The 13952-nt window shown below is 31.5% G+C and overlaps 1 protein-coding gene across 2 annotated transcripts in view; it reads right to left on the reverse strand.

Moving 5' to 3' along the window:
- Positions 1-731: 731 nt before the first annotated feature.
- LOC142339982 (rho-related GTP-binding protein RhoA-B-like) overlaps positions 732-13952 on the reverse strand; it is a 57625-nt gene continuing 44404 nt past the window's right edge. For both annotated transcript variants that reach the window (XM_075390364.1, XM_075390363.1), the window contains exon 4: positions 732-1113. In XM_075390364.1, coding sequence (XP_075246479.1) covers positions 852-1113 — 262 coding nt within the window. In that variant the 3' untranslated portion in view covers positions 732-851. The remainder of the gene's footprint in view (positions 1114-13952) is intronic.

Consider the following 13952-nt stretch of genomic DNA (forward strand, 5'->3'; position numbering starts at 1 on the left):
AATTTCTATGTACATTTCCATCATTGATCGTGTTTGGTTTTATTTAAATTCGTTGATGGAAGACAATATTGCCTTAAAGACGAAAACAAAGTTCTTCATTTTAACAAAAGTTTAAATTAATTTTGACAAAGAAAATAAACATCAAATAAAGTATTTAGATGCGTTTGTTGCACTTATCTTAAACAAATGGACATTTACGAAGGGTTAATTTAGTGACAAAGACAAATATAATATGTAACTTTGCAACGTGTCAATTTGTGTAATTTAAGTCAAACTTTTGCGAAGATATAGGGCACGAGAGAAGAGTTCTATATAATAATGCGAATACAACTAGATTAGATAAGTAATGAGACGTTGCTTTAAAAAATCTTCATTCAATAATTTTCCAAAAACTTCAAAATAAAAAATTTTTTCAAAATGTTGCTAGCCAGCCACTGTATTTAAAAGCTCATTGCTATGCATAGGGTAATATATTCTACAAAACATTTGAAGCTCACGGAATTCTCTGTATCAGGGGAAATTATTTTGTAATCTAAAGAAAATTTTTTATCAGAACCTTTGCATCGAATGACTCTGACAGATGCTTCAATTACGTCACACTAAACTTACAGACAAATGCGTCTAGGCTGAGTTACATCAAGAGTGTTACAAGAGTTTTTTTTCAATTATAAAAAGCTTTTTCAATTATAAAATTTTTTTAACTATAAAAAGTTTTCAGTTATAAAAAAAACTTATGTAATCAAAAATGACTTTAAAAAATGGTACAGACATTTACAATAAAGATTCCGCGTATACAACTTAAGTTCTTCAAATAAATTTAGCGACCCCAAATTTGGATTACTGTAATAAAATTACAATATAAAGCATTTGGTTTTTTTCTGTCCTCTGGCAAGTGTCGCTAAGGCTGCCTTTTGGAATACCTTTTGCACATCGGGATAGCCATTCTCGTCCTTGGCCGAACACTCATGGTAGTAGTCGGTCCCTATCCTTCTGGCCAGTTTGGCTGTCTCTGAGGATGGAATAGTCTTTCTAGGCATGTCTTTGCGCAAGTCTGTTTTCAAGGCCACCAGAACCAATGACACTTTATCGTCGGGAATTTTTGGGTAGTAGTCTCTAAGCAGCAAAAAACGCCCATTAAAAACTCCATTTCGCTTCTTAAAGTAAAAAAGAAGGCTCGCTAATGTGAATTGCACATAATGTTCCGACCAATCTCATTTACAAAGATTTAAAGTAAAAAAAGATTGGTATAATAAGTGGTATAATAATTTCAAACTAGCAGTGGTTTCCATAGAGCTTTAAGCAGTCAATTTTCAACTTTATATGAAGTTGAGCAAATTCTGAATATATTGTTGAATAAAAACTTGAAAGTAAGTTTTGCTAGAAAAATACTAACGGGAAGCAACACGTTATAAAGTTGGATTGAAAATTTCGATAGCCAGCATTTTATTTTATATTGTGAAAGATGCAATCGAACTATGTAATAGCGGTTAAAAATTATGACCACCGTCTATTTTCTAAATTTGTAGTGATATATAACTATTTTTATATGAATAAAAGAAACATTATAATTGCAAAATTTATTGGCCATTTTTCTATTTTATTGTACTACTATGTAGTTATCTTCACATTCTACAAAGCGTGTTTGAAAGAAAACTGACCAAAAACTTTTTTTCCAAGAAACTGAACGTCGAACAGTCACAAAATTAACAGAACCGGGATTTAAAAAAACTGTGTATTAGAATCGCTGAACGTTAATAAAATGTTTCATCAATACTACAATATTAAAGTCTACCTCAAATGAATTTAGTCTGCTTTCTAGCTTTCAACAGCAGGAATTGGAATGTTTTGAGACTATTATTAACAAAAAAACGATATCTCAAAACTTCAAAAACATTCTTCTGACTGAAACAACTACTGAACGAGGCAACTAGTGTCAAGTGGTTAAAGACTTTTATTGCTAACCATTTGACACCATCGGCTAACAAAGACGATACAAAATTTTCATTAAAAACGAGATTTTAAAAAATCTGAAGGGTTTTTTCAAGTCTCGAAATATTTACAGAGGTCAAATTCGACTAATAAACGAATCAGAATCGTTCTTCCATGTCACGTAGTTGCTTTGCCAATGTCGCTATTAAAGTGAGACTGAAAGGCCTGAATATGAAATGAAAACATTTTTTTGTCATATATTTGCAGTATTGTGCATTTATTTTTTTCCCCAAAAAATCGAAAACTTCCCACATTGGAATCAATTTAGCAAAATTAATATTTACTTTTAGTTGCACGTTTTTGGATCAAATATGTGTAACTTTTGCTCCTGCCTGAGTCACAAATGTGTTTTCAATTAAAGTAGTTGCTTTTTCAAAATCATCTGTCTTGTTTACTTTTTTCTCCAAGCGAATCTAGTAACTTCGAATGCAATGATTGACAATAAAAATTTTCAGAAATATCTATCTTTAATAAATTTTGATTTAAATATTTGCCGTTGAAGGAAAAAGTCTTTTCAAATGTTAAAATTTCAGGAAAAGTTTGAAATGAGAAGTAAGTTTCCTGAAGTCTTATTTAGAATGAATAGAAATATAATTTGCTTAGCAGAAAACTCGCAAAATTGTAATGCCATATCAATTTGTTGGGCGGCAGCAGCGTCAATCACCCTCATGGATACGCAGCGGTATAGCAGCCTCAATCACCATCTGGTTACTTTGAATTCGATTTTAACTTTCACGCCCGTTCGTTTTGTTAACATATTGTATCGCGCTATCTAACAAAAAGTAAATTACTATGTGGCGGTCGGGAAAAAAATCGGGTGAGGTAGAATTAATCCGAATTGTTAACCAACGCAAATTTCTAAATTATAAAAAGAGTCCAACTTATTATGGCAGAGAGAAGATAAATGATTTCAAAGGAGACCGCTAGTCTTGCTGAAGCGGATAAGAGTAACCGCTTTGGCCGCCTACAGAATTAAATTAAGAAGAGCACAAAATCTTCTATTTTTCTAATTATCTGGCCTAAAATTTGCTAGTTCAACCGCTTTCTAAATAATGTCAATGGAAAAAGTTGCATAAGAAATATTATGTCTGAGGTGAAAATTGGAGTTTTTTTGTCGGTTATTTCGGCACTAAATCAAACTATTTGTTTTTAAAACCACTGAAAATAAATTTTCGTAATATGAGTGCCGCAAAGATTCTTTGAAAACAAACAACCTAAAAAATTAAGTGCGTTCGCAACTAAATTGAAGATTTCTCTCGATAGTATTTGGCAAATTGTGGAGATCTCAAAATGCCAGATTCCAAGTGATGTATACAATGTATTAGATAGCGCCAGAAAAGATGCTCCAATTCCCAAAAAATTTTGCTTGGATCAACTGTATGTCGAATATTTCTCCTGCTGGATTCAGAAACGTTTTCCTATTTTGTCTTCTATCGTTGCAATTAATAAGGAGTAAAAAGCCTGAATTCAAATCAACATTTTGCATTACTAATTTTTTCTCTCTCTTTTTAAAAAAAACAACATATCAAAAATGTCTCCTTTTGGAATCAAAATGAGACCAAATTTTTTGGAAGAATCAGCTGCCAAAATTTTTGCGTCATGAAATTTCAAATTATTTAATTATGTTACGTTCATTTAAATACCATTACAATTATTTGGTTTTGATGGCTATTTCTACTACAGGAAATGGAAATTTAAATTTTTTTTGGTTTTGTGATATGAAGTATTGTCGTCTTGTGCTGACTGAAAATTTAACTGTGCAGAATTTCTGCGCTTCTGACAATTTTTTTAAAATTGCTACTAAATAAATTGCATTACTAATTTTTTCCCTTTTTTTAAAAAAAAAACAACATATCAAAAATTTCTCCCTTTGGTATCAAAACATGACCAAAATTTTCAAGAGAATCAGCTGCCGAAAATTTTGCGTCATGAAATTTCTTTTTAAAAAAATGTTCCGTTTTTTTTAGTTGCCATTACAATTATTTGCTTTTGATGGCTATTTCTCCTGTCGGAATTGGAATTTTTCGAAGAAAATTGGTTTTTTGACATGGAGTTTTCTTCTGACTTTTAGTTACACTCTTGAAATCAGAAATTGTATTCATACAAAGAAACTTTGGTCAATTTTACGACGCAGTTTTGTTGACGCAGCCTCTCCAAGTAATAACTGTAATGCTGAAATCTCTTGAGTGGTTCATTAGATTTCCGTATTTCAAGATCTGTGGTTGCATTGGAAATTGCATAAGGTACGGAAAAACATCAAGCCTCGGAGTTAATGAAAATATCTAACTTTAGATTTCATCTTAGCTGAAAGTTACAATTTTATCCGAGTGAAATCAATCACTTTGGAATGCACTGATTTACTAATTAGCATCTTCTGCATTATGGCTATATCAATGAAGTTTTTTACAAAAATATAAAGGAAAGTTGTTGGAAAAATTTGAGCACTGCTATTGTTTTTTTTTGTTCTAAATCGAACTTAGAATCACAATTTCTATTTTGAGGACAAGCACTGAAATTTTATTAATTTGTTAATTTCACATCGCTGTATGGATTTCTGCACAGTTTTTGTTGTTTAGGAATATATCGGTCAGGGAACTATAAAAAGTTCTTTGTAAAACTAAAAAAGATCTTTTTTTGTTTTCCTTAGTGTTAGTAGTAACGTATTTCAGCTGGTTTAAGCAAAAAAATCAGGTAGTTACAGAGCGCAAAAAAAATCACTTAACGTTTCTAAAGTGAAAACTCCAACTGGAGTTAGTCTAATCTATCAGGCTTTCCGTGCTAGAAAATCGAATGGGTTATTTCTATTATAACAAAAAATACGATTTCTCAATGAGAAAAGAAAAATTTTGAAAACGTTTTTTGAAAGTAGCAAATATTCATTGGTTGAAATGATGGCGTAAAACGCCTTGCTAACTTTTTTTTCATAGTGGACAATGATACCATCGGATACCGAAAACGATGAAAAAGTTTCATTAAAACACGAAATGAAAAATCCTAAAGTTATTTTAAGCCTCGAAAAATTGTACTTAGATCATTCATCTGGCACATGTTTCTCCTGCTGGAACCAAGTTTGTTTTTCTAATTAACGTAAATTCTTTGGCGATGTAAAAGAGAGTAAAAAACCTGAAACAAAATCCTTTTCGAGCAAAAATTTACACCTCTAATCGTTGTTTATTTCCAAGAAATTTTACATCAAAATTTCCTCCATTAGATTCAGTTTAGAAAAAGTAAGAATTTCGCAATCAAGATTGCGTCCTAAAAATTAGTTTCCATTGAAGATGTATCCATAGAAAAAAAGAACGTCTGATAGTACGTTTATTTTGTTATCATTGTTACTGTTTGGTTTTGATGACAACTTCTCCTTGTGGAAGACGTAAGTCAAATTTTTTGGGTTTGTTGGCATGAAAACTTGTTTGTTGTCTTTCATTTATACACTTGAAAAATAAAAATTAAGACATAGAGATGTGTCGGAAACATTTAGTCTCTCCAATTAGAATCTCTAACGCTGAAATCTTTTGAATGATTAATCGGATTTTCATAATTCACGATATGTAGTTGAATTTATAATTGCATTGAATACGAAAAAACGTGATGCGTTAATCCAATTTATTTAAAAATACTTTCACAGATTATCAAGAATACCTCATAGTACGTTTGATTAGTGGTCAATACATTTTTTTATGGCTATTTCTCCTACCAAAACGGGTAATTTTTTTTAAAAAAATAGATTTTTGACATTAAGCCTTCCTTCTTCTGACTTTTGGTTGCAGTGTTGAAGACAAAAACTGTATTGATACAAAAATGTTTTGGTTAATTTTTTGATGCAATTTTGTTGACGCGTAATGCTTAAATCTTGTGAATAGTTCGTTTGATTTCCAAATTTCAAGATCTCTGGTTGCATTTACAATTGCATAAAAATACGGAAAAAACATCAAGCTTTAGAGTAAATAAAATAATCTAATTCTGGATTTCATCTGAACTGAACGTTAAAATTTCTACGAGTTGAAACCAATCACATTGGAATGCACTGATCGGCTAGTTTAACATTTTCTGTGTTATGACATTTTAAATGAAAATCTTTCACAGAAATGTTTGAAGAATTTTTGAAAAAATTTAAGTGGAATTACTGTCTTTTTTGTTCTCAACCAAACTGGGAATCACAATTTTCATTTTGAGGATAAGCGCTAAAATCCCGCTAAAATTTAAATATTAGCGGGATTGTATTAGGTTGTGAAATTGACCTTGTTGTATAGATATCTGCTCCTTTCTAGTTGTTAAGGAATAAATTGGCCAGGGGACTTAAAAGAGATTTTAATAAATCAGGAAAAAAATGATTTTTTTTGTACCCTTAGCGTTAGAAGTAGCACATTTCAACTATTGTCAGCAAGAAAATTTCTTCAATTGTTGGTCTGTGCTCAAAAATTATCACCGTTAGCCAACGGAAAGGCAGAAACTGAAGTTCGAACAGTTATGAAATCAACAATATTGGGACAAAAAATCAGTGTAGTTACTAAGTGCAAACTTTTCGTCACTTAATGTTTTTTTATTATTAGAAAACTCTACTTCATGATATAAGATTCCAACTGAAGTTAGTCTAATCTGTTTGACTTTCCGTGCTACGAAATTGAATGTGTTAATCCTATTAAAAGCGATTTTTCAATAGGAAAGGAAAAATTTACAAAATATTTCTTGAAGATCGCAAATATTCGGTCGTGGAAACGTAGATAACGTGATTCGTGGTGACGTTAAGTTCCTTGCTAACTTTTTTTACGCAGTGGATAATGATACTGTCGAATACCGAAAACGATGCAAAGGTTTCATTTAAACACGACTTGAAAAAATCCGAAAGTTAATTTTAGGGCTCGAAAATTGTGCTTAGGTCATTTATCTGTCTTATCATTCTCCTGTTGGAGTCAAATAGGTTCTTTCAATTAACGTAGTGTCTTGGACAATGTAAAGGAGAGTATAATTTTTGTCAAGAAAGTGTGTATTAAAATTCCCCCTTTAGAATCAGTTTTAAAATAATGCTTTCCCTATCAGGTCGAGATTGTTTTGCGTCCTAAAATTTTATTTCCACTAAAGGTTTAGTTACAGAAATTAAAAAACGTCTGATTGCACGTTTATTTTGTTATCTTTGCAACTATTTGGTTTCGATGACAAATTCTTGTGGACTTTTTAAGTTTGCTAACGTGGCAGCTTGCTTGTTGTCTTTTATTTACTCTTGAAAAATAAAGAAAAATTCCGGACATTAAAATTCTGTCCGAAACGTTTAGTCTCTCCAATCAGAATACGTAACGCTGAAATCTTTTGAGTGATTTATGCGGTTTTTGTAATTCACGATCTGTAGTTGATTTTATAATTGCATTAAATATGAAAAAACGACATGCGTTAAAAATAATTGTATATACTTCTTTATTTCATCTCAACTGAAAGTAATAATATCCTCAAATTGGAGCCAATAACTTCAAAAAGCAGTGATTGATTAGTTTATTATATTTTCAGTTTAATACAAATAAATAAATAATATTAGATAGGAAAAAAGTTTGAAAAAAACTTGATCAGTTATACTGCTTTTTTGTTTTGTTAAACTGTAATCGCACGCAGAGTCACAATATCCCTCTTGTTGAACAAGTAGCGCTTTCTCATTGAGTATTTATTTTGATCTTGCTGCATAGACTGCTGCGCAGTTTGAATATTTTTGGGAAACATTCGTCCAAGGAAGTAATTGGCTTAATTTAGTAAGCAGCTTTTGTTTTAATTAGTAAAAATTGGTGTTGTTTGCCCTTTAATTTAGAAGCAACATAATTAATCTGGTTTACGCAGAAACATTCATTCAATTGCTGCTTGATATTGACTTGTTTTTTTAGGAACATTCTATTTGCTTTTTTTCAATATTATAAATCAGCCTTTGTCAAAATTTATCAAAAATGCACAATTTTTTTTGAATATTTTTGACGTTTTTTTTCGACTATTTTTAACGTTTTCCCGGCTGTTTTAGGCAATTTTTTTGCTATTTTTGACGTTTTTTTTTACTATTTTTGACGTTTTTCCGACTATTTTTAACGTTTTCCCGGCTATTTTAGGCGTTTTTTTCGGCTATTTTTGACATTTTTTTCGACTATTTTTGACGTTTTTTTGACTATTTTTAACGTTTTCCCGGCTTTTTTAGGCAATTTTTTCTGCTGTTTTTGACGTTTTTTTCGACTATTTTTGACGTTTCCCCGGCTATTTTTGACGTTTTTTTCGGCTATTTTAAGCGTTTTTTTTGGCTTTTTTGACGTTTTTTTTCAATTGCCAAGCCTAAAATCAGACTTGGATTAGACTTGCCAAGTCTAAAATCAGACTTGGATTAGACTTGCCAAGTCTAAAATCAGACTTGGATTTTGACTTGCCAAGTCTAAAATCAGACTTGGATTAGACTTGCCAAGTCTAAAATCAGACTTGGATTAGACTTGCCAAGTCTCAGCCCAGACTTGGATTTAGACTGCCAAGTGTAAAAAGTGACATGATCATGGTTCTGAATCAGTAATGAAATAAGACTTGGATTTAGACTTGCCCAGTACTGAAATTGACTTGGGGTTAGGTCGGGGTAATAAAAAGTTTTAAAGTGATAAAGCAATAAAACGTCATATATTTTCAAATCGTAGTTAATTTTTTTATCCGATAGATATCCACTAAATTTGAAACAAGTGTAATGCGCCTGTTAAGCAAATGTTTTTCATTTCAGCATCAATTAAAAGTTTCTTAGCTGCTCAAAGTTTGTTTTTGGCCACTGATTTTAACACCATAAACTGCTGCATAGACTGCTGCGCAGTTTGAATATTTTTGGGAAACATTCGTCTAAGGAAGTAATTGGCTTAATTTAGTAAGCAGCTTTTTTCTTAATTAGTAAAAATTGGTTTTGTTTGCCCTTTAATTTAGAAGCAACATAATTAATCTGGTTTACGCAGAAACATTCATTCAATTGCTGCTTGATATTGACTTGTTTTTTTAGGAACATTCTATTTGGTTTTTTCAAAATTATAAATCAGCCTTTGTCAAAATTTATCAAAAATGCACAATTTTTTTTGAATATTTTTGACGTTTTTTTTCGACTATTTTTAACGTTTTCCCGGCTATTTTAGGCAATTTTTTTGCTATTTTTGACGTTTTTTTTACTATTTTTGACGTTTTTCCGACTATTTTTAACGTTTTCCCGGCTATTTTAGGCGTTTTTTTCGGCTATTTTTGACATTTTTTTCGACTATTTTTGACGTTTTTTTGACTATTTTTAACGTTTTCCCGGCTTTTTTAGGCAATTTTTTCTGCTGTTTTTGACGTTTTTTTCGACTATTTTTGACGTTTCCCCGGCTATTTTTGACGTTTTTTTCGGCTATTTTAAGCGTTTTTTTTGCTTTTTTGACGTTTTTTTTCAATTGCCAAGCCTAAAATCAGACTTGGATTAGACTTGCCAAGTCTAAAATCAGACTTGGATTAGACTTGCCAAGTCTAAAATCAGACTTGGATTTTGACTTGCCAAGTCTAAAATCAGACTTGGATTAGACTTGCCAAGTCTAAAATCAGACTTGGATTAGACTTGCCAAGTCTCAGCCCAGACTTGGATTTAGACTGCCAAGTGTAAAAAGTGACATGATCATGGTTCTGAATCAGTAATGAAATAAGACTTGGATTTAGACTTGCCCAGTACTGAAATTGACTTGGGGTTAGGTCGGGGTAATAAAAAGTTTTAAAGTGATAAAGCAATAAAACGTCATATATTTTCAAATCGTAGTTAATTTTTTTATCCGATAGATATCCACTAAATTTGAAACAAGTGTAATGCGCCTGTTAAGCAAATGTTTTTCATTTCAGCATCAATTAAAAGTTTCTTAGCTGCTCAAAGTTTGTTTTTGGCCACTGATTTTAACACCATAAACTGCTGCATAGACTGCTGCGCAGTTTGAATATTTTTGGGAAACATTCGTCTAAGGAAGTAATTGGCTTAATTTAGTAAGCAGCTTTTTTCTTAATTAGTAAAAATTGGTTTTGTTTGCCCTTTAATTTAGAAGCAACATAATTAATCTGGTTTACGCAGAAACATTCATTCAATTGCTGCTTGATATTGACTTGTTTTTTTAGGAACATTCTATTTGGTTTTTTCAAAATTATAAATCAGCCTTTGTCAAAATTTATCAAAAATGCACAATTTTTTTTGAATATTTTTGACGTTTTTTTTCGACTATTTTTAACGTTTTCCCGGCTATTTTAGGCAATTTTTTTGCTATTTTTGACGTTTTTTTTACTATTTTTGACGTTTTTCCGACTATTTTTAACGTTTTCCCGGCTATTTTAGGCAATTTTTTCTGCTAGTTTTGACGTTTTTTTCGACTATTTTTGACGTTTCCCCGGCTATTTTTGACGTTTTTTTCGGCTATTTTAAGCGTTTTTTTTGGCTTTTTTGACGTTTTTTTTCAATTGCCAAGCCTAAAATCAGACTTGGATTAGACTTGCCAAGTCTAAAATCAGACTTGGATTAGACTTGCCAAGTCTAAAATCAGACTTGGATTTTGACTTGCCAAGTCTAAAATCAGACTTGGATTAGACTTGCCAAGTCTAAAATCAGACTTGGATTAGACTTGCCAAGTCTCAGCCCAGACTTGGATTTAGACTGCCAAGTGTAAAAAGTGACATGATCATGGTTCTGAATCAGTAATGAAATAAGACTTGGATTTAGACTTGCCCAGTACTGAAATTGACTTGGGGTTAGGTCGGGGTAATAAAAAGTTTTAAAGTGATAAAGCAATAAAACGTCATATATTTTCAAATCGTAGTTAATTTTTTTATCCGATAGATATCCACTAAATTTGAAACAAGTGTAATGCGCCTGTTAAGCAAATGTTTTTCATTTCAGCATCAATTAAAAGTTTCTTAGCTGCTCAAAGTTTGTTTTTGGCCACTGATTTTAACACCATAAACTGCTGCATAGACTGCTGCGCAGTTTGAATATTTTTGGGAAACATTCGTCTAAGGAAGTAATTGGCTTAATTTAGTAAGCAGCTTTTTTCTTAATTAGTAAAAATTGGTTTTGTTTGCCCTTTAATTTAGAAGCAACATAATTAATCTGGTTTACGCAGAAACATTCATTCAATTGCTGCTTGATATTGACTTGTTTTTTTAGGAACATTCTATTTGGTTTTTTCAAAATTATAAATCAGCCTTTGTCAAAATTTATCAAAAATGCACAATTTTTTTTGAATATTTTTGACGTTTTTTTTCGACTATTTTTAACGTTTTCCCGGCTATTTTAGGCAATTTTTTTGCTATTTTTGACGTTTTTTTTACTATTTTTGACGTTTTTCCGACTATTTTTAACGTTTTCCCGGCTATTTTAGGCGTTTTTTTCGGCTATTTTTGACATTTTTTTCGACTATTTTTGACGTTTTTTTGACTATTTTTAACGTTTTCCCGGCTTTTTTAGGCAATTTTTTCTGCTGTTTTTGACGTTTTTTTCGACTATTTTTGACGTTTCCCCGGCTATTTTTGACGTTTTTTTCGGCTATTTTAAGCGTTTTTTTTGGCTTTTTTGACGTTTTTTTTCAATTGCCAAGCCTAAAATCAGACTTGGATTAGACTTGCCAAGTCTAAAATCAGACTTGGATTAGACTTGCCAAGTCTAAAATCAGACTTGGATTTTGACTTGCCAAGTCTAAAATCAGACTTGGATTAGACTTGCCAAGTCTAAAATCAGACTTGGATTAGACTTGTCAAGTCTCAGCCCAGACTTGGATTTAGACTGCCAAGTGTAAAAAGTGACATGATCATGGTTCTGAATCAGTAATGAAATAAGACTTGGATTTAGACTTGCCCAGTACTGAAATTGACTTGGGGTTAGGTCGGGGTAATAAAAAGTTTTAAAGTGATAAAGCAATAAAACGTCATATATTTTCAAATCGTAGTTAATTTTTTTATCCGATAGATATCCACTAAATTTGAAACAAGTGTAATGCGCCTGTTAAGCAAATGTTTTTCATTTCAGCATCAATTAAAAGTTTCTTAGCTGCTCAAAGTTTGTTTTTGGCCACTGATTTTAACACCATAAACTGCTGCATAGACTGCTGCGCAGTTTGAATATTTTTGGGAAACATTCGTCTAAGGAAGTAATTGGCTTAATTTAGTAAGCAGCTTTTTTCTTAATTAGTAAAAATTGGTTTTGTTTGCCCTTTAATTTAGAAGCAACATAATTAATCTGGTTTACGCAGAAACATTCATTCAATTGCTGCTTGATATTGACTTGTTTTTTTAGGAACATTCTATTTGGTTTTTTCAAAATTATAAATCAGCCTTTGTCAAAATTTATCAAAAATGCACAATTTTTTTTGAATATTTTTGACGTTTCTTTTACTATTTTTAACGTTTTCCCGGCTATTTTAGGCAATTTTTTTTGCTATTTTTGACGTTTTTTTCGACTATTTTTGACGTTTTTCCGACTATTTGTAACGTTTTCCCGGCTATTTTAGGCGTTTTTTTCGGCTATTTTTGACATTTTTTTCGACTATTTTTGTCGTTTTTTTTACTATTTTTAACGTTTTCCCGGCTATTTTAGGCAATTTTTTCTGCTAGTTTTGACGTTTTTTTCGACTATTTTTGACGTTTCCCCGGCTATTTTTGACGTTTTTTTCGGCTATTTTAAGCGTTTTTTTGGCTTTTTTTGACGTTTTTTTTCAATTGCCAAGCCTAAAATCAGACTTGGATTAGACTTGCCAAGTCTAAAATCAGACTTGGATTAGACTTGCCAAGTCTAAAATCAAACTTGGATTAGACTTGCCAAGTCTAAAATCAGACTTGGATTAGACTTGCCAAGTCTAAAATCAGACTTGGATTAGACTTGCCAAGTCTCAGCCCAGACTTGGATTTAGACTGCCAAGTGTAAAAAGTGACATGATCATGGTTCTGAATCAGTAATGAAATAAGACTTGGATTTAGACTTGCCCAGTACTGAAATTGACTTGGGGTTAGGTCGGGGTAATAAAAAGTTTTAAAGTGATAAAGCAATAAAACGTCATATATTTTCAAATCGTAGTTAATTTTTTTATCCGATAGATATCCACTAAATTTGAAACAAGTGTAATGCGCCTGTTAAGCAAATGTTTTTCATTTCAGCATCAATTAAAAGTTTCTTAGCTGCTCAAAGTTTGTTTTTGGCCACTGATTTTAACACCATAAACTGCTGCATAGACTGCTGCGCAGTTTGAATATTTTTGGGAAACATTCGTCTAAGGAAGTAATTGGCTTAATTTAGTAAGCAGCTTTTTTCTTAATTAGTAAAAATTGGTTTTGTTTGCCCTTTAATTTAGAAGCAACATAATTAATCTGGTTTACGCAGAAACATTCATTCAATTGCTGCTTGATATTGACTTGTTTTTTTAGGAACATTCTATTTGGTTTTTTCAAAATTATAAATCAGCCTTTGTCAAAATTTATCAAAAATGCACAATTTTTTTTGAATATTTTTGACGTTTTTTTTCGACTATTTTTAACGTTTTCCCGGCTATTTTAGGCAATTTTTTTGCTATTTTTGACGTTTTTTTTACTATTTTTGACGTTTTTCCGACTATTTTTAACGTTTTCCCAGCTATTTTAGGCGTTTTTTTCGGCTATTTTTGACATTTTTTTCGACTATTTTTGACGTTTTTTTGACTATTTTTAACGTTTTCCCGGCTTTTTTAGGCAATTTTTTCTGCTGTTTTTGACGTTTTTTTCGACTATTTTTGACGTTTCCCCGGCTATTTTTGACGTTTTTTTCGGCTATTTTAAGCGTTTTTTTTGGCTTTTTTGACGTTTTTTTTCAATTGCCAAGCCTAAAATCAGACTTGGATTAGACTTGCCAAGTCTAAAATCAGACTTGGATTAGACTTGCCAAGTCTAAAATCAGACTTGGATTTTGACTTGCCAAGTCTAAAATCAGACTTGGATTAGACTTGCCA

This window comes from Convolutriloba macropyga, chromosome 5 (genome assembly GCF_964194025.1).
Source record: "Convolutriloba macropyga chromosome 5, txConMacr16.3, whole genome shotgun sequence".
Taxonomy (NCBI): Eukaryota; Metazoa; Xenacoelomorpha; order Acoela; family Convolutidae; genus Convolutriloba; species Convolutriloba macropyga.